The sequence below is a fragment of the Calonectris borealis genome, chromosome 11 (assembly GCF_964195595.1).
Source record: "Calonectris borealis chromosome 11, bCalBor7.hap1.2, whole genome shotgun sequence".
NCBI lineage: Eukaryota > Metazoa > Chordata > Aves > Procellariiformes > Procellariidae > Calonectris > Calonectris borealis.
The window spans coordinates 2907467-2931573 of record NC_134322.1 but is presented as its reverse complement, the minus strand read 5'-3'; the positions used below and the strand labels follow the sequence as shown (position 1 = coordinate 2931573).

At 37.8% G+C, this 24107-nt stretch overlaps 1 protein-coding gene across 2 annotated transcripts in view; it reads right to left on the bottom strand.

Annotated features, from left to right (window-relative positions):
• The window catches only part of MEGF11 (multiple EGF like domains 11), a 213583-nt gene extending 199877 nt beyond the window's left edge, over positions 1-13706 (bottom strand). The window contains exon 1 of one of the 2 annotated variants that reach the window (XM_075159743.1): positions 13199-13706. In XM_075159743.1, the coding sequence (XP_075015844.1) occupies positions 13199-13259 (61 nt within the window). In that variant the 5' untranslated portion in view covers positions 13260-13706. The remainder of the gene's footprint in view (positions 1-13198) is intronic. The other variant, XM_075159742.1, reaches the window with a different exon arrangement.
• Between the last annotated feature and the right edge of the window lie 10401 nt (positions 13707-24107).

Sequence of the window (24107 nt, the reverse complement as noted above, 5' to 3'; positions counted from 1 at the left end):
CCACTCATAGGTATGGGTATCTTGTCTACAGTCTAGGCTCATGTAGGAGTTGTGCTGGAATGGGAAGTGAGCTGCCAGTTGCGAAGTACGAAGTTAGAAATTAGCTAAAAGTGGTAAGTCAGAAAGAAACAAACATTTCCATCATAAAAAGACAGTGCCCTACAGCTGAGGAATGTGATAACTAAATTACGGATGAATAGGTAAGTACTTGTATCACACATGGCAGAACTCTATGAAATTCATCAGTTGTGGGATGGCATTTCTAGCCAAGTGAACCTCACTATAGAAATTTCGCTAGTATATTACTACTGCCTTGCTTCATATCACAGCTACCTCTGCTTTCTTACTATGACTGTATCACTCAAATAAACCAACAATTTACGGGTTCCAACACTGGCTGAGTAGCTGTTTGATTTAAGCAGTGATAGAGGAAGCATACAGAATAATGTCCAAGAAAATGAGCCATTATTAAAAAAAAACATTTATAACAAGGGCAAGAATCTCAGAGGTGTTACAGCAGACAGTGAGAGAGACATGAGCAGGACTTTGGCCTAAACAGTGTAGTAAAATAACCAAGCCATCTTGCCTTGTTCTCTGGAAATCACCTCAAAATTACAGCACTTGCGTATTTTGCTACAGGTTACCCACTCAGGGCATTAAGTGAATTTCTTTGTGTACAAATTCCATCATATTACTGTTCCTTTGAAATATTTCTTTTTGGATCTGGTAGCATTGCTACATGTCCATAGTTCTCTGATTACTAACTTGCCCTGAATTGTGGGTCTCATGCCAAGAAAATTCTATTTTCCCTCAGTAAATGACACAGCTCCACTGCTGATTGATTTTCATAGGCAGAGAGTATGTGCTGTGTGTAAGAGTGAGGATGGATGCACCAAAAATGTTGTTCCTAAAAGATCAAAACTAGATAGATCAAGACATCTGGACTGCATGATACTTCTGGCTATCTTTGCTGAGCAATGCAACACCTAATAAAACTAAATTACACCGATTCTCCTAGATAAATTTTACTCCTGTAGCACATTGAATAAACTATTGATTTTTCAGACAAAATCTTTCTTCATTCTTATTCCAAATTTCATCAAGCCAATCTAACAAAAATCTTTTCTTTGTTTCTCGCCAAAATAGGATGAATATGGACAAATTTCTAAAGGCAAACCTGTCACTGAGGCCAGGCTATTAGATGGCATGGGCCCTAGAGGGCCAACGCATTTCAGATTTCATTTCAGATCAAGCCACACGCTACAAATGAAGGTCACCCTGATGAAATCAAGGATAGAAGTATAGTCTGTTTGAAGATCATGTTAATGTATAAGCTACACTAACGTTACTGGGGATGGAATAATTAAATGCAGACACTTTTCACTTTTCTCACATTTCAAAAGGAACCATAGCAATGTGTTTCAGAGCAACTTACTGAAAAGAACTGCAAAAAAGACCCCAGGAAACATATTGTATAATTATGGGGGCTGATTCTCATCTCAAGCCACTAGTTTAAACTGTCTGTAACCAATTCTAGATTGCAGGAGGTCAGCTGATTTAGGATCAAGTCCAATTTCTTAGTAATGTCTAAGGGTCTAGAGAAACTTTCTACTAATGAGACATGGTAAAATGTACTTTCCCATTCCTGTGATTCACACTGTTGCCTGAAAATAGAAGATGGGAGTTGGAAATAAAAACTTTTACCTACATTATCAGAAGCTGTTGAAGATGTCTATCCTTTACTATAAGGCAAATGTTAAATAGCATTTGCATAAACAAACCCATTACATAGTATTTGGTGAAAAAAAAAATCATTTTGGATGCTTTTAATAATGTTTTTAAAAGGAATTCTAGTTAAACTGTAGATTTTCCTAAAACATGACACCTGTGAATACAGATGTAGTGATATCAGATCCTAAGGTATGTACCAATGAGTTGCTTCAGCAGAGCTCATATATGCACTACACTCCTGTAACTGAAAGCCTCCTTTTGTTGCTTGCTATACTGAATACCCGGTTTAATTTCTTTACAAGTATGCTTATAACACGTTTCATACACAGTTTCTTATTTTTAATCAGAAAAAAATCTCTTTATTTGACTCAATTTACATAGTTAAGGTGTAAGCTTTTTCAAGTGAGGCTATCTTTTAGCAGTTTTGCACATGGATTTCTGGGCATTACAGTAATAAAAGTAAATCACAGTATTCAGAAAGGAAAAATCTTGATAAAAAGAAGGAAAGCTTTGGGATTAAATAGACTTAAAATATTTCTTGACTTACTGCATCAGAGAAAGTGAGATTTGCGAAAGTGAATACTTATGTTAGAAATACTGAGCTTAAGATAAATTATTCAAAAATGTTTTGTGATCAAATCTGCAATGGTCTGAAGTTTCATAAAAAATTTCCCTGGGGAGCCTTAAAAATCCTTTATTAAAGTGAAAAGCATGTGCAACAATACACAAATATAAAGTGGAATGCTATAATCCTGTAACAGAAAGAAAAAGAGAATGTCTGTGTAAACAGTCAAAGAATATCTGGTTCTAGAGCAAGTATCCATGCCTGGTTAGAAGAGCTCTGTCTCTGATTAGCCTTTTTGATATCTGATTAATACTCTTACACTGTACAAGAGTATGAAGTGTTAACAGATGCTTTTCAAGCTATCAGCCGACATCATCTTTTTCTTTCACTGAGAACAATTGGGGGACCAAAAATGAACACTGATTTGCTGAGTGACTCTATTGCAAACCTAAAATTGCCATCTATGTGCACTTTGGGCACCTTTAGTTCATGAAGAATTCATGCCATTTTGCTTCACTATCACCCACTTTACTAAAGTAACTCATGCAAATGTCTCAGGAAGGTGCTTTGCTATATAAAGCTACGGAAAGAATTAGTACATCCATATGAAAGCAACAGCTTCATTCAACAGCAACAGCTGACATTTATTATTGTTGAGGTGTTAGCATTACTTAGAAATGGCGTATATCCACAGTTCTCAGCCAAGTTGATGGAAACTGTAGCATTCAACACCTTTGAAAGCCAGGCTCCTGATGCAAAGCATGGTTTCAATAGGAAGAAGTTACTTCTTTTCTAAAGTCCCACAGTGATCTTCTGCACAATTTGGCATCTTAATATTTTTACACTTTGGTCTAAATGATTTATGCTTCAGAGTTGTAAGTACTTTTTATTTTAACATATGTGATCGCTTTCTATAAATGTTATAGACTTGTTTCATAACAGAGTACTATCTGTTTGCATCAAGCTACAGAGTAGCTGGCCAGTTTTTATAGGCTACCACATATTCATCAAAAATGGATGCAGTTGCAAAAGCAACTGGAAATCCATGGAATAATATATCTTTATCCTATCATGAGACATGGAATACATGCCACACAAGACAAAGCTAATTCGGAACAAAGGGAACTACAACCTCTTTAAATTCCCACCCAGTAAACCCACTCCCAGGTATTACCCAGCATTTGAGAAACCAACATGAATAAACACAACTAGTCTGGTATAGCATTTCATATGGCAGGCTCACGTGGTATTCCTAGTGTGAATGTCATCGGTATTTTTCAGAGGGACTACTAAAAGGACGTAATAATTACAGACACACGTTCCAAAAGTTCACATAAAAGAAATGTACATTATGCACGGGAAGATGCTGAAAGCAGTATACTTAAGCCTATCATGCAGCTCTGGGGCCAAATTCAATCTGCCAAGTGCTTCCAGCCAGTCTCATTCCTCTGATAGAGAAGATGGGGCACAGCTGAACTATAAGTAAATGCACCCAGGTAGCCAAATGCCTCCTCCTGCCAGGACAGGTTGACATATTTAGGGCATCCACGGCTGTTGCTATAAATGGCTGAGAGATCAGAGGGTGGCAGGAGCAAGGTCCACAAACCTTCAGCCAGCGCAGACACTGGCTCGTCCTTTCCAAGGTTCTGAAGTGAGTGAAAAATATTTGAAAAGAGTGGTTCACACCAGCTTTTAAAGTAGTCCCCTGTCACTACTGAAACTAAGAGGTGGAAAGACCAAAAAAAAAAAAAAGGAGATTTTCATGAGGATCATATTGATGAGTATGTTTTATTAACTACAGTATGGCTGTATGTACTGGCTCTGGCTGGGATGGAGTTAATTTTCTCCATAGCAGCTTGGATGGTGCTGTATTTTAGACTTGTGACCAAAACAAGCTGATAATACTAACATTTTAGCTACTGCTGAACAATGTTTGCACAGCATCAAGGCTTTCTCTGTTTCTCACACTGCTGCCCCCTCCCCAGTGAATAGATTGGGGATGCACAAGAAGGTGGGAGGGGAACAACCAGGCAGATGACCCAAACTAACAAAAGAGATATTCCATGCATTACAATGTCATGCTCAGCAATAAAAAGGGAGAGGAGGGGCTTTCGGGAGATTCGCCATCTTTTGCTCAGCAACTGGCTGGTATCGATCTATCCATGGGAGGTGGTGAGTGATTGCCTTTGCATTACTTGTTTTGTTTAGTTTCTCTCTTCTTCCACTTCTTTTTTGTTTATTAAACACTTTTGTATCCCGACCCACAAGTTTTCTTTTTTTCACTCTTCCTTTCTTCCCCTGTCCCACCAGGGGAAGTGAGTGAGAGTGGCTACGTGCGTCAGTGAGCGAGCAGGCACTGGGGTTAACCCACAACACCGTGTTATGCTATTATTCTACTGTATGCACTTCAGACATTCTTGTAGTGATATTGATTCATTTTTATTTACAGTTTCAATCTTATAAGATGCCTAGAAATGAGGAAGAGAGGCAACTGGTGCTTACACCTGGCATAGGTTGCAGTAGCTCTTTTTTTCAGTCATCAAGGAATCTGTCTTAGAACAATCCCCTACGTCTGACTGATGGCTTCCCAGACGTCTAGAGTTAATGTGTGACAAAGACTCTGGAACTGGTCAGGGCAAGGTCACAGCCAGAGGAAACTACAATAGAAAATAAGTGGAAAAAGGTGCTATCTCAGATTTTGTATGTACATCAGAAGCTCTTTTTAAAGGCCATCTGGATTTAGGTAACTTCTTTTCCTCTCTCTCTCTTTCCCCCTCCTTTTCTACTAGGCTTTAAAACTTCCTCAGAACACAAGGGAAATAAATCTATTAAATGGGAGAAGGATGTAAAGAAGTGGTCAAGAAAGCAACTTCATTTTTAAACATGTGTTTCATTTCACACATCCGTTTTCTTTATGACCCTATTAATCTCAACAAGTTAACCCAGCTCACCACAATGTGCTGGTTTTGGCTGGCGTAGAGTTAATTTTCTTCACAGTAGCTAGTATGGGGCTGTGTTTTGGATTTGTGCTGGAAACAGTGTTGGTAACACAGGGATGTTTTCATCACTGCTGAGCAGGGCTTACACACAGTCAAGGCCTTTTCTGCCTCTCACCCCACCCCACCAGCGAGGAGGCTGGGGGTGCACAAGAAGCTGGGAGGGGACAAGGCTGGGACAGCTGACCCCAACTGACCAAAGGGATATTCCACATCACGTGACATCATGCTCAGCATATAAAGCTGGGGGAAGAAGAAGGAAGGGGGGGATGTTCGGAGTGATGGCGTTTGTCTTCCCAAGTAACCGTTAGGTGTGATGGAGCCCTGTTTTCCTGGAGCTGGCTGAACACCTGCCTGCCGATGGGAAGGAGTGAATGAATTCCTTGTTGTGCTTTGCTTGCGCACACGGCTTTTGCTTTATCTATTAAACTTTACCTATTAAAATTTATCTATTATCTCAACCCATGAGTTTTCTCACTTTTATTCTTCTGATTCTCTCCCCCATCCCACCGGGAGGGAGGGAGTGAGCGGCTCTGTGGGGCTGAGTTGCTGGCTGGGGTTAAACCACGACATACACATCTGGACTACTAATGAACCTCAAACTCTTTTGGAGGGAAAGATCTGGAGTTCTGTGCCTTCATAATTCAATAAATGGCAAGTGTCCTGTATGTATACGTCCTGAAAAACAGTTCACCGATACATGGGATGGACAGGATCTTGGTTTTATAAGTCTATGCAAGGGAATGGATACCAGCAACATAGGAAGGATTGAGCCGTAAAGCTATTGTGGATTACCACCAGTGCCCACCATGCCGTTCTAGATCAGTGCAAACTAGCATTAACAACACTCAAGTGTATTAAAGCAGGAGAAGGAGGAGGAAGGGGATTTTGAAAGGGAATCGAGACATTAAAGAAGATGTGGAAGTGAGGATGAAGTAATTGAAAATGTCCATTCAAACATGGTGGATCTGTGCTGAGTTACAGCAGCTGGGGACCAACCTGTCTTTGCAAAAAGTGGGCAAATTAATGGACTAAACTTTGCATGGATTTCTTTGAATTCAACAATGAACTCACATCTATGATTCTTGTGCCTTTTTTCGGATCCTGCTGAAGCTTCCAGGGTTCCAGGCCATTAGCATGAATACTATGAGTAGCCCTGGATCCAGTGCCTCCTTCTGTGACTACGTTCCCAGTATTCTTTTATACTGATCCAACTGAGATTGCCTAAAGCAGCCAGAAAAGCTTTTTTACTGCTACACTAGCAACAGTCTAAATCTTTTTCTAAATATAACGCCTGCATAATTTTTCCTCTGGTATTTATTAAGCCCCTTGAGACATTATATAGCTTCAGCATACCTTCCTTTCTGCCTTTATACTATTCTTATTCCTTTGTATGAACACTTTGTTTCTCCTTCTACTGCATTTCTTCCAGATGTCCTTCCCTTATTTCATTACTACTCCCCACCAGCATCTTTGCAAATGCATCAGCATCCAGAAGCTGACTGCAAATATAAAATGATGGATGGGAGATGAGAATTGATTTTTTCACCTTCCCATCAAAGAGGTCTCTCCATTATCTTTAGGCTAAATAGTAACCCAGTATCTTCATCTATGCCACAAAATGAACTGGCCTACTTATAAGGCTGATCTCCCTCTTCCTATCCACATAAACTTGCCTCCCAAGATGCTCAGAATGAATAAGCAAAGGCCTCTACTGTTTGCAGAGCTGTGGCCTGCTCCACTGTGTTGTGTAAAATGGTATGTTAGACATTGGTACATGGCTTCTAGGTTACACTCTACAATATGGTAGCAGAAGTTGAACGCAGATAACCAGTTCTGTTGCATGCTCCTTCTGTTGCTTTCCTATCAACCTTGCTCATTCAGTAGAAAACAGGGATTCCCTCCAGTCACCACACAGTGGTAAGAATGTTGCTGCTGCTACTACGACTATGACTATTACCGCTACTAGAAGCAGAATTTCTTAATTCCTGTGCAAGTTTCCCCTCAGATGGTGTCGTGGTTTAACCTCAGCCGGCAACTAAGCACTACACAGCTGCTCGCTCACTCCCTCCCGGTGGAATAGGGGAGAGAATCGGAAGACTAGAAGTGAGAACACGCATGGATTAAGATAAAGGCAGTTTAATAGGTAAAGCAAAAGCTGCGCACGCAAGCAAAGCACAACAAGGAATTCATTCACTCCTTCCCATCGGCAGGCAGGTGTTCAGCCAGCTCCAGGAAAACAGGGCTCCATCACACCTAACGGTTACTTGGGAAGACAAACGCCATCACTCCGAACATCCCCCCCTTCCTTCTTCTTCCCCCAGCTTTATATGCTGAGCATGATGTCACGTGATGTGGAATATCCCTTTGGTCAGTTGGGGTCAGCTGTCCCAGCCTTGTCCCCTCCCAGCTTCTTGTGCACCCCCAGCCTCCTCGCTGGTGGGGTGGGGTGAGAGGCAGAAAAGGCCTTGACTGTGTGTAAGCCCTGCTCAGCAGTGATGAAAACATCCCTGTGTTACCAACACTGTTTCCAGCACAAATCCAAAACACAGCCCCATACTAGCTACTGTGAAGAAAATTAACTCTACGCCAGCCAAAACCAGCACTGGTGGGAACACAGGACCCAAATTATTTTCCCCATATTCTTCACTGGAAAGAGACATAATGCAGTCATCTCAAATGCATATAAAAAGACAAATTTCAAAGTGTCTCCTACTGTACTTTCAACTCTATAATTAATAACCCTATATGAAGAATGGCCCTCCACACCATTTTCTTGCACTCATAGATCCCAAATCAGAAAGAGAAAAAGAATGTCCCCTGATACAAAGTATCTATGTACTGCTATATCATTTCCCTTAATTTATGTTGCATTATTGATGTACAGAATGCCGTACTTGAATAATGTAACAGTAAGGTCTTACAGAAAGCACTAGCACCAGCTTTAAAGTGTGTCTATAAAGATAAGAAAAATATATTTCCTAAGTCCAGCAGTTTTCAAACAATATATTTTCAAGTTACAGGAATGCTCACCATGAGGAATTAAAAAATTGAGGTGAGGAGGGGGACAACATTTCTTCTAAAATGTTAATGAGCTACTGCCTTATAAAGTGAAAATAATCAACAAATCTGACATATGAACAAACATTATGAATATTCAGGAAGTTTAAGCCGCTGATTCAACATTTTCTAAGAGTGTACAACTTTTGCACTGATCACATAAGCTATTATTTTTCTTTTCATCATAAGTACACTCTACTGTGGTGTCGGTGTGTTGTTGTAACATATGCATTGAATTGCAAGTATTGTAATTCATCCAGATGGCAGGAAGCTTTGGAATTGTTACTCCTATGGTACAGATGTTTAACAATCTAACCATATGGCTGCAATAAGGCAGCCTTTTCAAAGATTATAAAAACTACACTAGATATGCAGCCTTGTAAATTTGAGTGCCATCCTGAGGTATGAATGTTCATATTGCTACAACATAAAAGCATACATCATACTATGAAGTTGGCATGGCTATTGGAATTACAGAATTTATGAAACATTATTTAAAATCCTGAAAAGAATCAGGTCCCAAGTTTACATAATTTCACCAAGTCAGCTATTAAAAAACATTTCTCATTTGTTTTTGAAATTCATTAAGGGTGTCAGACATAGGCTAGCTGAAAAGATGGGTAAATAACTACATGCAAATATAATAATGACCCTAACCTCTGGCCTGAGTGAACTACCACTCTAGGTGACAAATTTATATTCAACCAGTAAGACCAAGAATTTCTCTATAAAAAGGTTTGTCAAAGTCAAGGAGCACTGATGATGGTTGTGGCAATTATAATGTGGAAAACTGTATGTTGAGAAACAATCTACGATCAATAATATCTTGGCCAAGAAAGGAAAGAACCATGAAATGGTCAATCTATAACTCTGCTGAATTTTGGCAGGTTTGAATGACAGATAAATGGCAGCAAATAAGATTGTTAAATCACTAATCCTGTCATTATTACATCCTGTCGCATTGCATAGATCTATACATTAGAAAAAGAGTGTAAGGTATGAGAGTGAAAAATAAAACTGTTAAAAGCTAAAATATCTCAATCTATGAAGAAAAGGTGAATTCCCAAGTTTGTGTTTCGTGGTTGTTTTTTTCTGCCAAAAAGTCAGATATAAGTAGATGCCGCTTGTAGTTCCATCTTGCTTTTCTCTGATGCTTGGGTCTCTGACCCTTTGTTACCTAGAAGAAACGTCTCTTTTATATAAATCTGTAGTGCAAGAATAAGATTAAAATGGACAGACTGAACAAAGCATTGGTGTCTCAGACAAAAACGTATCCATTTAGTACACAGGGGATCTTTCCACCTGACATATTCTTAAAGGGAAGTATTCAATTACCATCTACTCAAAGGGTAAAAATCACAAAAAAAGCCATGTAATATTCCTTTTCTTCTTCTTTTTTTTGAGCAGCAAAATGTTCAGAGGTGCTTTATCTACCGCAGATACTAATCTAGGCAATATAATTTTAAAACATCCTTACAAAAACCTTGAAGGGCAGTTGAACCCTGTGGTTGTTTAAAAAGATTTCCTGCAGTTTATGCATTTGCTCTGCCAAAAGCTTACCTTAGCATACAAAGTATAGTAAATCATAGTTGCACTGATTTACTACCCAGACTATGCTGTTTGTTTTCAGGGACAGCTCAGTGAAAAGCTATGTCATGTATAAGAACATTCAGAGAAGGGGAATTGTTTTGCAAAACTGCCAGAATGGTAGCAACCATTTCTAAGACATCAATGGAAAAAAAATGCAGATGTGCATTTGCAGCATTTTTCAGGTGGTATTTTCTGAATACCATTACAAGCCAAAAATATTCCAAGCCCTTTATAGGCACAAAGACAATTTCATATCCCAAAACTTGTTTAGCCTAAGTATTAATGGCCAAATGTATAACTTACTAGTCAACAATTTAAATTATTTGACCTTGTGCCTGAATTCCACTTTTTATGGGGCAGTAGCCCCATCTCAAAAAGGCAAAAAAGACACCAGAGAAAGAGTGGCAGAACAAGAAGCTCTGGGTCAACCTGATTATTTAGAACTGAGGGTAGATTTTATTAGACCTAATCCATTCAATAAGTCCCAACAGGAGAACAATGATAAAAACATATATCTAACATTCCTTTAAAAATAGTAAATGAGAAGGGAAAAGATCAAAACAGTAGCTGAAAGCCTTCACTCTTGCTTTAAAATCCAAGAAACAGTCATTAATAGAGATTTAAACTCAGCCTTCTTTAGTCTAAACATGTCACTGTTAATTACAAAGCTATTTAACTTTTGCAAGAAATAAAGACTGCTATTAATGAAAGAAGAACCAATTAGCCTTTAATCTACACAGTTTTTTAATCAAACTTTCTTTTGATCATCAGACTCACTGCGGGATGTATTCTCTCCTCCCCATGTTGTAGTGGCTTCCATGATTGCTAATGGAATAGATTTTAAAGGGCTGGCTGAGTGGGGAGAACCTTCTCTGCAGGGCTAGAACTTCCTTCCCTTCACGTCAGTGGGGCTTAGTGGAAGCACATCTCCGAACCATGCTGCCCTACGACAGCATAGGCAAGTGGAATGATTTTGATGGTGTCTCCTGACCTCTCTCTTATAGCAGCTGCCATTAAAGGAGCAGGCATTGAACATATCTAGAGGAATGTGGGACAGGAATACTAGACTAACTTGTTACAAAACAGCAGAAAATATCAGTTTAAAGAAAAGAAAGAAATGGGAAAGGGAAGGTAAGGAAAGAGGCAAAAGCAGGGAGGTGCCACCAGGAATGAAATAGAATTCACTGCTGACTGCAAAGAATGATGAGTGGGAGAATTTGCTTGTTGGCACAGGAACGTATTGTGGAAAAATAAAACAATACAAAACTAATGGGACCAGGGCTTGATGTGTTAAAAACAAAAAGGATGATGTGAAAAGAATCAGGTTAGCTAAATATTCTTGTGCCTTCAAACTGTTGATTGCGGGATCAGAGAGTTTTGATGAGTTCTTTTGTTTGGGTGTTTTTTTTCTTTGTCTATGTGGCTACTTGTGGTATCAAAACAATAGGATGAAGTATCTAGAATCAATCATGATGCAGAACTTCTTTTACATCATTTCTCTCTCAGCTCAGATCTCCCAGGAAGGAGGATAGATAGAAAATGTCCCTGAGGCATGCACTTTGCATTTATGACCGTGCAGATAATGAAATATAAGAACCTGACTCTTGCACATGTAAACAACAGAGAGAATGTATTATCTGCACTGTATCAAACATGAAACTCCTGGTCTGACGAGATACCTGCTGACTGTTCTGCATTAGCAAAACTTTGGTGTATGGCGTATGCTGCTCTTTCTCCATAATATAAAGACAAAATTTGCCTGGCAGCAGCAGAACTCTTGAGTATTAATGCCAACAAAAAAGCACTTTAAAATAAATGTTAATATCCTCAAAGAATCAGAAAGTCTGCAGAGATCTCCTGTTGTTGCAACCAGTATGGCAATTAAAAAATAAAAAAATCAATAGATTGCAGAGAGGAAAGTTAAAATAAATATGTTCTGTGCCAGACAGGATTTTGAGTTACAAAATTCAAGTTGTTAATAAATGTATGTGGAACAACTGCTGAAATGATATTGACACTTGAGAAATTTAAAGGTAAGTACATACTTAACATGGGAAGGATTTTAGCAAAGACAATAGGTTACTTTAAATGTTTTTCAGGACTTGAGTAACAGCATTTCGCACTTCAAAAGATCAAATTATTACTCTCTTTGTAGAATAAGGCTAATTCTAACACCTTATCTCAAAGGGCTGGTAATTTTTCACAGTCCAAAGCCCCTTTAAAGTAACTGTTTGGCATAAAGTTCATTTAAAACGAGATTAGGGTCCATTCATGTTTTTGAGGTGCTCATATATTACAATATAAGTAAAATATAGGAACTCAGATAAAAGATAAAAACACCAACAGAACTAGATAGAAATAGCTTTAAAGCACTGTGTCAAGATATTTAAAGTTAGCTGGATAATTGTATCATTTTCACATTTAAATTATTCTATGGCATTCTAAACCTGTCAATACAATTTGGGTTCTCATGCTGATCAAAACCTCTTTGTGTTTTTCTTGTGTCATAATCCCATTCTAACAAGATGTAGACAAGAGATCCCCAGCTCCACTCTCCTTTTAAGCAAAGCGTAGCAAATGCATTTTGTCTCAGAGTACTTAAAAAGCTGCAATACTGAAAACACGTGACATTAATGTACAGGATATTTTTAATTAACAAAGCTCTTAGGTGTTGCTGAAAGATCTATTTTGCTTTTTGTCCCCCTTAGACTATCTAACACACTCCATAGCTTTTTATTTACTTATACAGTGTAATTAGGACAAAGTTCTCCGGACATCTGCAAAGCTTTAAAAAGAGCAAAATTATTGACAGGAACCACGTGAAAAACAATGAGATTTTAACTGTTCTTACCTGAAGTAAGAACTTTCAAAGTTAAGAGGCAGAAACTTTACGCTGCTTCTTATACCATGTAATAGCTCATTCCTAAGAGTGTTCTCAGTTCCCCTAATCCTTTAACGTTAGTATGTACTTGCAAAAATTACTCCCCAAAGTAAGGTCCGATTCAAGAAAATACTCAGGAACTTGATTAACGCCCTCCCCAATGATTTCAGCAAAATTTTACTTAGGTGCTTGAAATGCATATACCTGAAATGTTCTGTATCTGAAATTCTGACTGAAATCAGTGGGACCTGAAGGTTCTGAGCAGCTCTGAAAATCAGCCCTTAATATTACTACTGCAATACATCTTTAATTTGTCTACAGCTCCTCCAAAAATTACTTTTAATTGCCACATCTGAATCAAAGCTCTGTACATACGTATACAGTAGTCTCCACTTTCGTAATATCCAGGGCAGCACTGAGATCTTCGCCGATACATAGTTCTTAGTCCTCTTCGATATGCTGTTTTATAACTTATTCTAAATTGCAAGACAGAAAGCCATTTGACAATATTGAAAATCAATGCCTACTGTTGGAATTATATTTGTGTTAAATTATAGTAAGGATAGCATTCAATAATTATTTTAAAATGCATGAAAGCTTTTGATATTAACAGCCACAAAAAAAAAAAAAATCAATACTTCTTTTGAAACTTGAAATATAACTTGTACTGTAAACACAGTACTCATGACAGTCAATCCCTGTAGCCCTTCCTAGGACTGGTATCTTAAAACATTTCCCCAGTCCTAAAGCAAGGGCAAGGAGTTTCTTCAAGAATAAACAATTCATTTCCACATATCAGCAAGATCAGCTATCATCAATGGAATGAACAGAATCTTCTACGGAGACCACTGTGTCAGCGTGCTACACAAGAAATTACCACAATGGAAACTGCTCTCGAAACACAAAATGTGAAGTTAGCCCCAAGTGATTTCTTCCTACTTGCTAAGACTTCCAAGGCATTAATGCCTTGCAACATGACATTATAGTCCCAGTTCAGTATTTAAAGCATGTTTTCCCCACCAGAATCTATAGTGCACAGAAATTAAAAGGTGTTAAGCATTCTGTAGCTTTTCTAGACTTATTCATAGCATTAGCAATGATACCACATTAGAGAAAATATGTAACAGCAAACACTTCAAAACAGCTTTGTTCATGTTAGTTTATTTGAAATTACCTAAATTGAACAAAATCTATTGTCCCTCACGTTAGATAAACTGATTGAATTTATTCTGCTGCATTCCAAGCTATACAATAGCCCAGAAAGCTCTGCATCTCTGTTCAATTCCATACGTTGTAACAGAGAAGCTAAAAAGCAAAACCCCACAGACTGCGATGGTGCTGAACAACTCTTTGCTACTGAATGTGTAAGTTAAGGTACCAAGTAGCTTGCTAAAACCCCCTTAAAAGATTGCAAATGTTAATGGATGTTTTTTAGGATACTTTTCTACTTGGAATCAGAATGAACATAACAATGATACCTTGCCGCCTTCAAAAAATTAACTATTTAGTATCAGCTTTCATTCAGTGCTAGAAATGGACCCATCCTCATTTTACCTGATTTTCAATACAGATTTGGATGCAGTATTTCAAATATGGATCCATTTATAACCACCACTGACCCTCAAGTGCCTGATTCTTCAAGATGTAGGAGCTGCAGGGACTTCCTACCAAAAACCTGGACATGCACTGACCACTTGGAAAGGATAGTTAGTCATGTTTGGTCATGTAATAAAAACTTGCGATCACATGGTGGGGTGAATGGCAAGGATACATACTCCTGAATGGCCCCATAAAAGACTACCATCGATCTCACTCAAATTTCATGCAAAAGTATCTCTACTTCAATCAATGCCCTAGAATGCCGAACACCCTGGCTATTGTACTAAAATACATCTTTCCGTACATATCTATATTAGAGTACCACAAAAATTTGGATAAATAAAAGTTAAGTGAGGAGATAAAAAGGCAAAATAAAACTAAAATATCTGGGGATCAGCTCTTACCTATGTCTAGTGCACTTGAACCAGTTCAGTATGTCAGTACATCTTGTATAATAGATCTGATCAAAAGGATGAGCATAAGATTCCTGTACTGTCACAGCGTAGCTAGGAGTAGACAAAGAAAGTAAGTGAAAGGGTGTTTGTTGCAACATGAAAAACTTCAGTTCCCTATATATACTACTCATGTAACTTCAGTATGAAAAATAATTAAATCAATCTTGGAAACTTTGGGCATTATCGAAAACCAGAAAAGCGCTTCGTTCAACCACGGCTCTTCCTGAAAATTTTGGAAGTGCTTCTAACTTGGGCTGCATAACTGGAATAGGCATAGAGATTTCAGTCTGAGTAAATAAACCATTCCCTTCTGGAAGAGAAACAAATGTTACTAAAATTCATGATAGTTTACCAGGTGAAAAGGGCACGTGGTGAACTTGATAGCGCAAATTTTAAGAGAGAAAAGCACCATGTTTTTAAAATGTCTCAGTTCCCTTCCTGCCTAGAACTGTTAATTTTTGCTTGTATTCCACAATGCTAGTAAGAGCTTATATTAACTTAGCACTGCTGCATTTTGCCAGCGTGACGGGATGCTCACACTTCATTTTATGATGAAGCAGCATCATTACTTCAAATATTGGGTGCACCAATCAAATAGGATCATTTGTAAAAGGTTGAAGAGTGCTGTATTTTTCTGCTTTAATCCTTTTAATTTGTAGCAGAAATAACCTCAGAACTATCTGGGTTAACATGAGTTAACTGGCATCTTGATTTGGAACACTTTGACATACAGTTAGAATGGGATTACCTCCCTTGTGAATGCACATAACCAAAACTGGGCAAAATGATCAGAAATCACAGAGCTCCAACAATACCAAGAATTCAGCAATCTCCTTCCCAAAACACTACTTATTCATGCAACAGGTATTAATACTATGATTATATTGAAAGTGCCTGGGCCTCTGACATGATATAGGAACACAAATCTCATTGGCTTGTTAGTGTCAGTCATTTTAGAACATTGTAAGTGTGTGCACTGCTTAAGAGACTCATAATCTCAGGTTCTGATCTGGAAACAAGCTCTACTTTATCAGATCTACGTATCTTTGGAGAATGATACTGAAATCATTGTAGGCAGGGTCAAGACCCAGGAATTAGATCCTCCTAGTCATTCATTATATCGATTGTCTTAATAATCCAAGTGATTTCCTTCTCATCAACAGGACTGCTGATGTGATTAAGCCCTGTGAGATTGCACCCGTAAGAGAATACCAAAATATTTGCTTGGAGGGTCTGATTGGCTTGAAATCGAAGATTGGACTATTACTGCCCTGCTTGTCATGCCCCTTCTAGACAAGCCAACGTTCTATTAGATGTTGCTTTTGCCCTCTATCACAATTTGCTGGGTTTGACAATAGTGTTTTTACTTCTACTAATGCCAAGATGTAAAATATTTACATTGCTCGTTATTAATGTAAAACAGTAGCACTCACAAATCTTGATTATTATTTTACGATCGCGTTAGTTATCCAGCAATTGCCCTAATAATCTTTTCCCTTTGATTTATTAACATCTAAGTAACAAAGTCATCTTGGTCAGTACAACCAATCAATTTTGGTATTTAATTTTTGTTTCTCCTTGATTGGGTCTCTAGGTTGCTGACTTTCTTCAGACAAAATCAATATTTTATTCCTGTGCTCTGAATGCACTTCACCTCACAACACAGACTGCAAAATCCTATTCCTGTACAGTCTTTGCTTTGCAGCTGCATTACCTACAAACAGTTAGTTCTCTAATTAAGGCCTCTAAAATCAAAACATAGTGCCATTAAAGTATGATTCCATTTTTGCTTTTGTTGAGGGGTTTATTTTGCTGAAGTGTACAGTAATTCATATTTGTGTGGAACTAAACCACAGAACAGAACTGGAAATTTAGCAAGTTAAACTTAAGAGTACAGGAACTTTAGCCTCTGCAAACAGACCCTGCATGAATGTGAACCCTATCAAAGCTAGTGTGTTTCTATGTACTCATAAGATCTGTCTTGCACAGATCCACTTTTAGGACAAGGACACTGTAACAATAGAGAGAACAGAATTACCAGGGCCTTTAATTCTCAGTGCTTTCATGCAGATACTCTTTGATGCTGACACGAATTTGGCAGACAAAGCCACAAAGTTCAGGCCATGCAGAATAAGCCTGCATGTTGCAGCAGGAAGGGCCTAAAACTTAGTTGAAATCTCTAACAGTGTTGCTTGACAACAACCAGAAAAAAGCAAGACAGAACAAGACCACCATTTCTCTAAGTCTCTCCATGATAAATGAAAATAGGCCTGTGCAGTCCTCTAGCTGAAACTATGAAGGAGCTTTCCAAAGTGTAGCTGAGCGAGCAGGTAACACAGGGATATGTGATCTATAGTCCTAGCTTTAGGATCAATTCTTTGGGATGATCCAAATCCTCAAAGGCACTCAGAAGTGCTATTTCTGCCATGCAAATCCATGTTCTTTTGTGAGGCAGGGTGGTATTTAGCAAATGCGGGCTCTTATTTTGCCTTTTAAATGTAAAAATCTGAAACAGCTAGTAAAAAAAAATTGGCATGTTATACATTACCTTTCCCAATGACTACAAACATTTGGATCATCTGGGTTTAGGGACAGAGTAGTTTTGAGCAGAAAAGACAGAATGAGCCCTTTTAGAATCCACCTGAACAGCGTATGTGCCACCATTGTTGTATCTAGATAAAGAAAAGAAAGTATAGCCATTAAAGACAATTTTGAAAACAACATCGTTCTAGGCCTTTTCATCCTTGCTTTCGTGCAAATCCAAATACTGTGGAGCTTTTAACAAACTGAAATACTTGAAAAAGCAATCAACTAAACAGTAAAATTTAAAAAAAAGTGCAAATGCATTCTAAAAGGAATTTATACATTTAAACCTACTAAAACCAATGAATTTGATAATTAAGCTACCCAAGATAATGATAGCCCCAATGATTCTTCCAAAGAACATTTCTGATACTGATCATTTTTATGGCTGGCTGGCTATACCGACAAAATAAATAACTGAGGTATTAAAACAATATATTCTTCCGTCAACCTACAGGCAAATGGAAGAATACTCAAATACCCCCTTTGATTTATTTAAGTGGGTTTTACATGTGTCAATATAGTAGGCTAGACCTGAGACGTATGATTATTACATGACTGAAGGAAAATCAATTCACTTTTTAACTCTGAGATGGGGGGATCACTTAGAATGACAAAGGTCAATGTATTGGGTCACATTATGCAGAACACTAAACATGAAACAAAAATATTTGCATTGAAGTTGGAAATAGATTGTATAAAATTCATTAGGTGTGGTCTTTTCATCATCTTACAGTTCATCTATTAAATGTACTGACTTATACCTATTTATTGCTCATTTGGGGCTTTGAAACCAAAGTCATGGTGTTTGCCTAGAGGTCCCCAATGACGTCAGTCAAAAACACAAAATAGATAGGAAATACAAAGCCAGTTTTAAATGTAACTGCATCAGAGGTGTTAATCTGTTAAACGTTAAGTCAGTAAAAAACATTTTAAAATATCCATTTCAGGCATTTACATCATCACATAAACCACCATTCAAATCAAAAGTCATATAAATTATTCCTGGCAACAAGATTGCCCTAAAAATAGATTGAATCTTCATATGATCATCTAAAAAACACATGGCTCATTGCCTCATGGTCCAGAACAGCAAAAGGGATGTTAAGGGGTTTGCTCTGCACGGCACTGATATACAGCCAGCATAAAGAAGTCATCACAAAGCAGAATGAACAGCAGAGGAACAGCCAGGAAAGCTGATCTGAAATTACCTCCTGATTCAAAGCCTTCTAAGCTAGTTCAAGGACACCCATTGCCTTCAGTGGATTCAAAGTCAAGATCCCAATGGGAGTAATAGCTCATCTTTTAAATTATTCCTAGAGCTCTGCTAAACCCAAAGATAGGTCTTAAGCCATGTAAGTCATATTAATGTTAATTAACATGATTTAATGTTAATGTTCCTCATGAAATGGATTTAAGCCTATGAGTGACTGTTCTCTACCTGCAGGCTGTTTCAAAGTCCCATGGCAACAATGCAACAGCTTACTCTGGAAATTAAGAGGGCTGACGAGAAAAGGACATGAGAGATAGTTGTGTTTATTGAAAAGACATTCGCTACACTTGTCCTAGACACTACTTCTCCATGGCGGAAAAGTGTCTTAAACGGCTGACCTGCAAGTGCTCATGGGACAAAAGTCCAACAAACCTAACGTTCAAAAACCGAGAGCTTGTTTGAGAGTAGAATTGAGCTTTCTTTTAACATAACATGTACCAATAGATGTGAACTACCCTAGTATGAAGCTCAATAAAATGACAGACAGCCCTTTAACAAAAATACCTTCAAAAGATGCCTTTAACGTATTACACTGGCTACCATTTGAATAATACCAAATTACAGAGGACAAGTTCTACTGAGCACTGTATTTATAGGTTGCAATTTACCCCCTTTGTTCATTCTCTACACCTTTGGTACATGGTAACACTGAACAAATGGGACTAGAGGAAAGCCTGCTTCTAATCAACAGAAATGGTCAAAGCAAGAGCAAGGTAAAACTGTTTAAGGAAATACAGTCCTTAAGAGAAGGGGCTTTTAAATCAAAAGATAGTTCTGTGCTCAGTTTGTTAACTTCTTGAGAACATCAAGAGCCTGGGTTTATCCCTAAATTAGTTAAAGGTAGAAAGACAGCCTGTCTTCAACCTAAAGAGAATGAGCCTTTTCTCATTTAACTAAAGCAGCCCTCTATTTGAATTCTATAGTTCTCAGAGATGTCAATTTGTTCTTAAGAAAGCAATGTATCAGTTTAGTTTTTAAACCAAATAAACACCAAAAGAATTATTTATAAGCTTAATAGCGTGCAGAGTATTTGTTTCCAATGTATTTGAAAGAGGTTCAAAATTGTTTTCTGAACTTTTAAGGCTAATGATATTTTATTATCTGTTTATAAATTAACTGCTTTGTGCAATTAATTTTATAACTCTGTAAGTCAGGTCGTATATCAGAAACATCCAACTCTCCAAATACAGCAGAACCTCATTCATCTCAAGTGTCCCTTTTTCTAACTCAAATGAAATATTTCTCTTTGATCACTGTTAATAGAAAAGACCTCATACCAAAATGGAATGGTTGCTATTACAAGATTCAGAATAAAACTCTAAAAATAGGAGCACATATATTAAAAACCAACATCAAAAAAGAATCCAGTAATGACATCTAATATGTTTTTTTTTTCAGCTTTTATTGCTCAGCATAATACATACTACATTCCTGCATTGCGTTTAATGTTTGGAACATATTCTCCAAGGAGGCAGCATCAGCCTTTCAGAGGGACAATGCCTGTAACTTCATTAAAGATATAGCTGAATTATATAAACATTTCCAGTGTCTGCCACTGCCATTCTCCCGAGGACAGGCAGCCTTTTGAGCTTAACAAGAAAATAAATGACACATAGGTCCTCTTTGCAATCCCTAAACGGACTCTAAGTTTTTGTCTCTCCAGGTCTGATTTTTCTTTTCAGGAGTGAAAGAAATCAATTTAGGTACAATTTGGCAAGAAAGAGGGTCTTTCAATCCAAAATACAATCTGGTGATTTTTCACAAGTGTCTCACTCTGTTAATTATAACTGATTAGGTTAGGTATCTGTTACTCATTTAGCCATTTTCACACATCCTGCTCCCTCCTTTTTGAATAAATTCACCTACAACATTGATACAGGTCACTGGTTCCATCACAAAAGAAAGGAAACATACTTTCACTGTTAAGCTCCAAATCTTAGCTATAGAAAAACTAGTAGGTGGCAAGTCATTGATTTATTTGTCCGTGAATTCACTTCACAAAAACCTTTGTTGAGGAAAGTGTGCCGGGGTTTGCAAAGAGACCAGAAGGTGCAGATGATCATTTAAATTGGATGAAGTACATGAGAGTGTGGACAAAACCTGGTTGTTACTCTCTTTTGCAGATTATACAGCACAAGCTGAGGATGACAGTACCCCACAAGACTGGGACCTGCATGCGAAGAAAATAAAACCCCAAAGAACCCTTGTTGGTGAAGCAAATATCTTCGAAAGCTTTCTCTAAGTGTTGAGGAGCTGGCTTTGGTAATATTCTCGTGAAAGAGGACTAGTGTATACTTTAAGTGGTTGGGAGAAAAAAGAAAAACAAAACCGAAACCACAGCTTAAATTTCTCCTCTGCTTCGTTGGCTGACAGACTAGAAAATGTAACTAAAAATGACCATTAGAGAATTTGATGTTTAAGGGCAGAAGTAGTGAAACATTTCATTTTGACATTTCTGTCATAAAATGTTTCATAACATGACTTTGACATGAAATTCAAGCAGAATTTCCAGTCCATGACAAAGTTCTAAACTGAACGCTTTTGCCTCGATTTGGGATGAAATGGGTTCTGAACCAGGCAAAAAAATAATTTGGTGTCCAGCTGTAATTAGGGAAAACATTTACAGAATGTCTTTCAGTAGCATGCAATGCTCTTAAATCCTTATATACTTTTGAAGATCATTCCTTCAGATGTCTAAATGTATATGCAGGCGATTAACCCAGCCTGAATTTTTCTCACAAACTTCCATGCAATGCATTTAACAAAGAAAGAACCATGTTAAAAAGTCTTACCTCAAAGTGCTAAAAATTCCTAATGGACCCTGTTTTTACAGACTGTCAGCACATGAAGACACAGCACATTAACAGGATAGCAGAAGAAAGCTCTTCAGAAGTTGCTTGGCCCTGTGAGCAATCAAGTAGAAAAACAGAAAACATTGGGTCAAAGAAAGTGTGTTTGGGGGAGTGGAAATAAATTAAGACAAAAATGAGATAAAGCATTCTAAATAGTTACATACTGTAAGATAATTGTGCTGTATCAGACCAAAGACCACTATCCTGCTTTCAGCCAATAGCAAGTGTCTAGGAAAGCACGTAAGATGACGGCTGATAGCAATACATCCCTTTTATACCCTTCTAGCCTCCAGCAATTTGCAACTTTGTGACTTCCTCAGCTACGAGTGGTATCTTTGTGTTTAATAGCATTTGATGGATTTTATTGCAATAATTTGTCTAACCATTTAAATGGTAAATTTCAATCCCCTAAATTTAAATTTTAGTGTCAACAACATCCTGTGATGGTCTCACATCTTAGCCATACACTGTATGAAATACTTCCTTTGTTTTCCTGTCTGCCTCCTCAATTTCATTTGACGCCTCCTTGCTCCTCTGTTAGAAAACAATCATTGATTCTCAAACTTTGTTTCCTATCATTTCCTACCATATAAACAATATTTTGTTTACATATAGACTTTTTCTTCTGTTATATCCCAACAAGAAAGTTCAGTTTCTTTCAGGAAGTTTGATGAAAGACCTTGCAAAAACCTTCTGGAAAATTAACTGGATCTTCTTGATCCATATGTATACTTCAAAGAGCTTTAACAATTTATGAAGCCTTTACAAAGCCATGTTGACTCTTCATAAATGTATTATATTTATCAAGAGGTTCCCTAATTCTGTTCTTAATTATAGTTTCTACCAAATAGGAAAATCTAGGTGCATCAAAATTAAAATGTATTCTAGTATTCGTCTGTGAGCGATTAAGGAAAATGCAAAAGAATAGTTAAGCCAGAAAACAAAAAGTTGGATTTCACTGAAGAAGCATTAAAGTGACTGAGTGTTTGCTGATTACACTATTTTAGTCTCTAAGTAGTAGCAAGCTTCCAACAAGCTGCCCTCTGTGGCATTCCTCCTTCTCATCCCATCTGAAATTTTCATGAAGTTTAGGCAAGGGATCATTTAAACACACACTTCATTTGGCTCTGCATCAGATTTTGTTAGAAACAAGCTGTTAGGAAAGCTAAATAAGGCCATGAGTTTCAAAACTGATCAGGATTTTTTGGATGCTTCCATTTATGATTAATAACTTGAGATACCATGACAGGGCTGAATAATATGCAGAGCTCAGAATGCATGCTAAGAAACAGGTTGTTTTAATTTGGGCAGTCAAGAACTAAGCCACTCAAACTCAGTAGTCACCTCTAAAAATTGTTACCATGACCAACAGAAATATTGGTCAATGGCCAATGACAGGTTTTGGGTTTGTTTTGTTTTTAACGAAAATTTAAAGCTGTTTTAAACAGATAAACACTTTGAGGAAGTATCAGGTACCGAATACAAAAGCACTGACAATGTGATTCTTATCATCTGAGCACAGAAAAGTTCAAGTGATAGAAGAACTAGCAGAAACACCAGACTATGCACTGGGTTGCAGAGTTCCCTCTACTGACATCTTACATGATTAATGTGGGAAGACAGTAGACAAGAAGCTGCCTCTGTTAACAAAAGATGATATTTCAGTTAACAGGGATATTTAAGCCTCCAGGAGTCATTGTACTGAGGGCAAATTATTATCCCTTACATGCAGGGCAAAATAACTGGTTTCTAATTTGTGCTACAAACCCCATGCTGTCAGTCATATATTCAGCTTTTCCATGGTCTCCTTAAGCACTGCTCTCTTTAAGGTTTGTGTGCATCTCTGCCTGTGATTTCAAGAAGGCAGTTCAATAGCTGGAAATACTTGGAGCAGATACAGAAGTCATGACTATTCACAAATATTCTTGATATCGTTTCCAGACACAAGTCTCTTTGTCACCTGGAGGTGACATAGACAAAGGGAGAAACAGAGCTGACCAGGACAGCACAACTGCTTTTGACTTTCAGCAGGTTTCCTTCGCAGTATCCTGTGAAGGCTCACAGGCACAGGACCAGTTTGTACAATTCAGTTCCTTGAAGAGGCCAATCCCAGCAGTGGCACAAGCTAGGAACAGACCGACAAGATGTACAAAACTGGGATCTTTCTTACCTTACACTTGAGTTCATGCAATGGAGACAAACTTGTCCCAGCTTTGTCCTTCTAGCCATAAGGGTAATGCCAATAAACGTAAGCAGGAACCTTAACTTTTCAGGACAAAACTATTCTATGCTCTCTATGAAAGTTGACCATGCTCCTCTGCTGCTCAACCAAAGTTCATGCTTGAATTTACAGTGAATGTCAGGAATGAAACAAATTAAATAATTCTATGCTATTTTCTGTAATTAACATGACTTGGGAATAAAAGAATAAAAGCAAAATTTAGAGTTTTTCACAGTTTATGGAGAAGTCATGAAGGAAAAGTATGAAGAGCTGCATGTTGAGTCCTGTTTGCTTAGTCTTA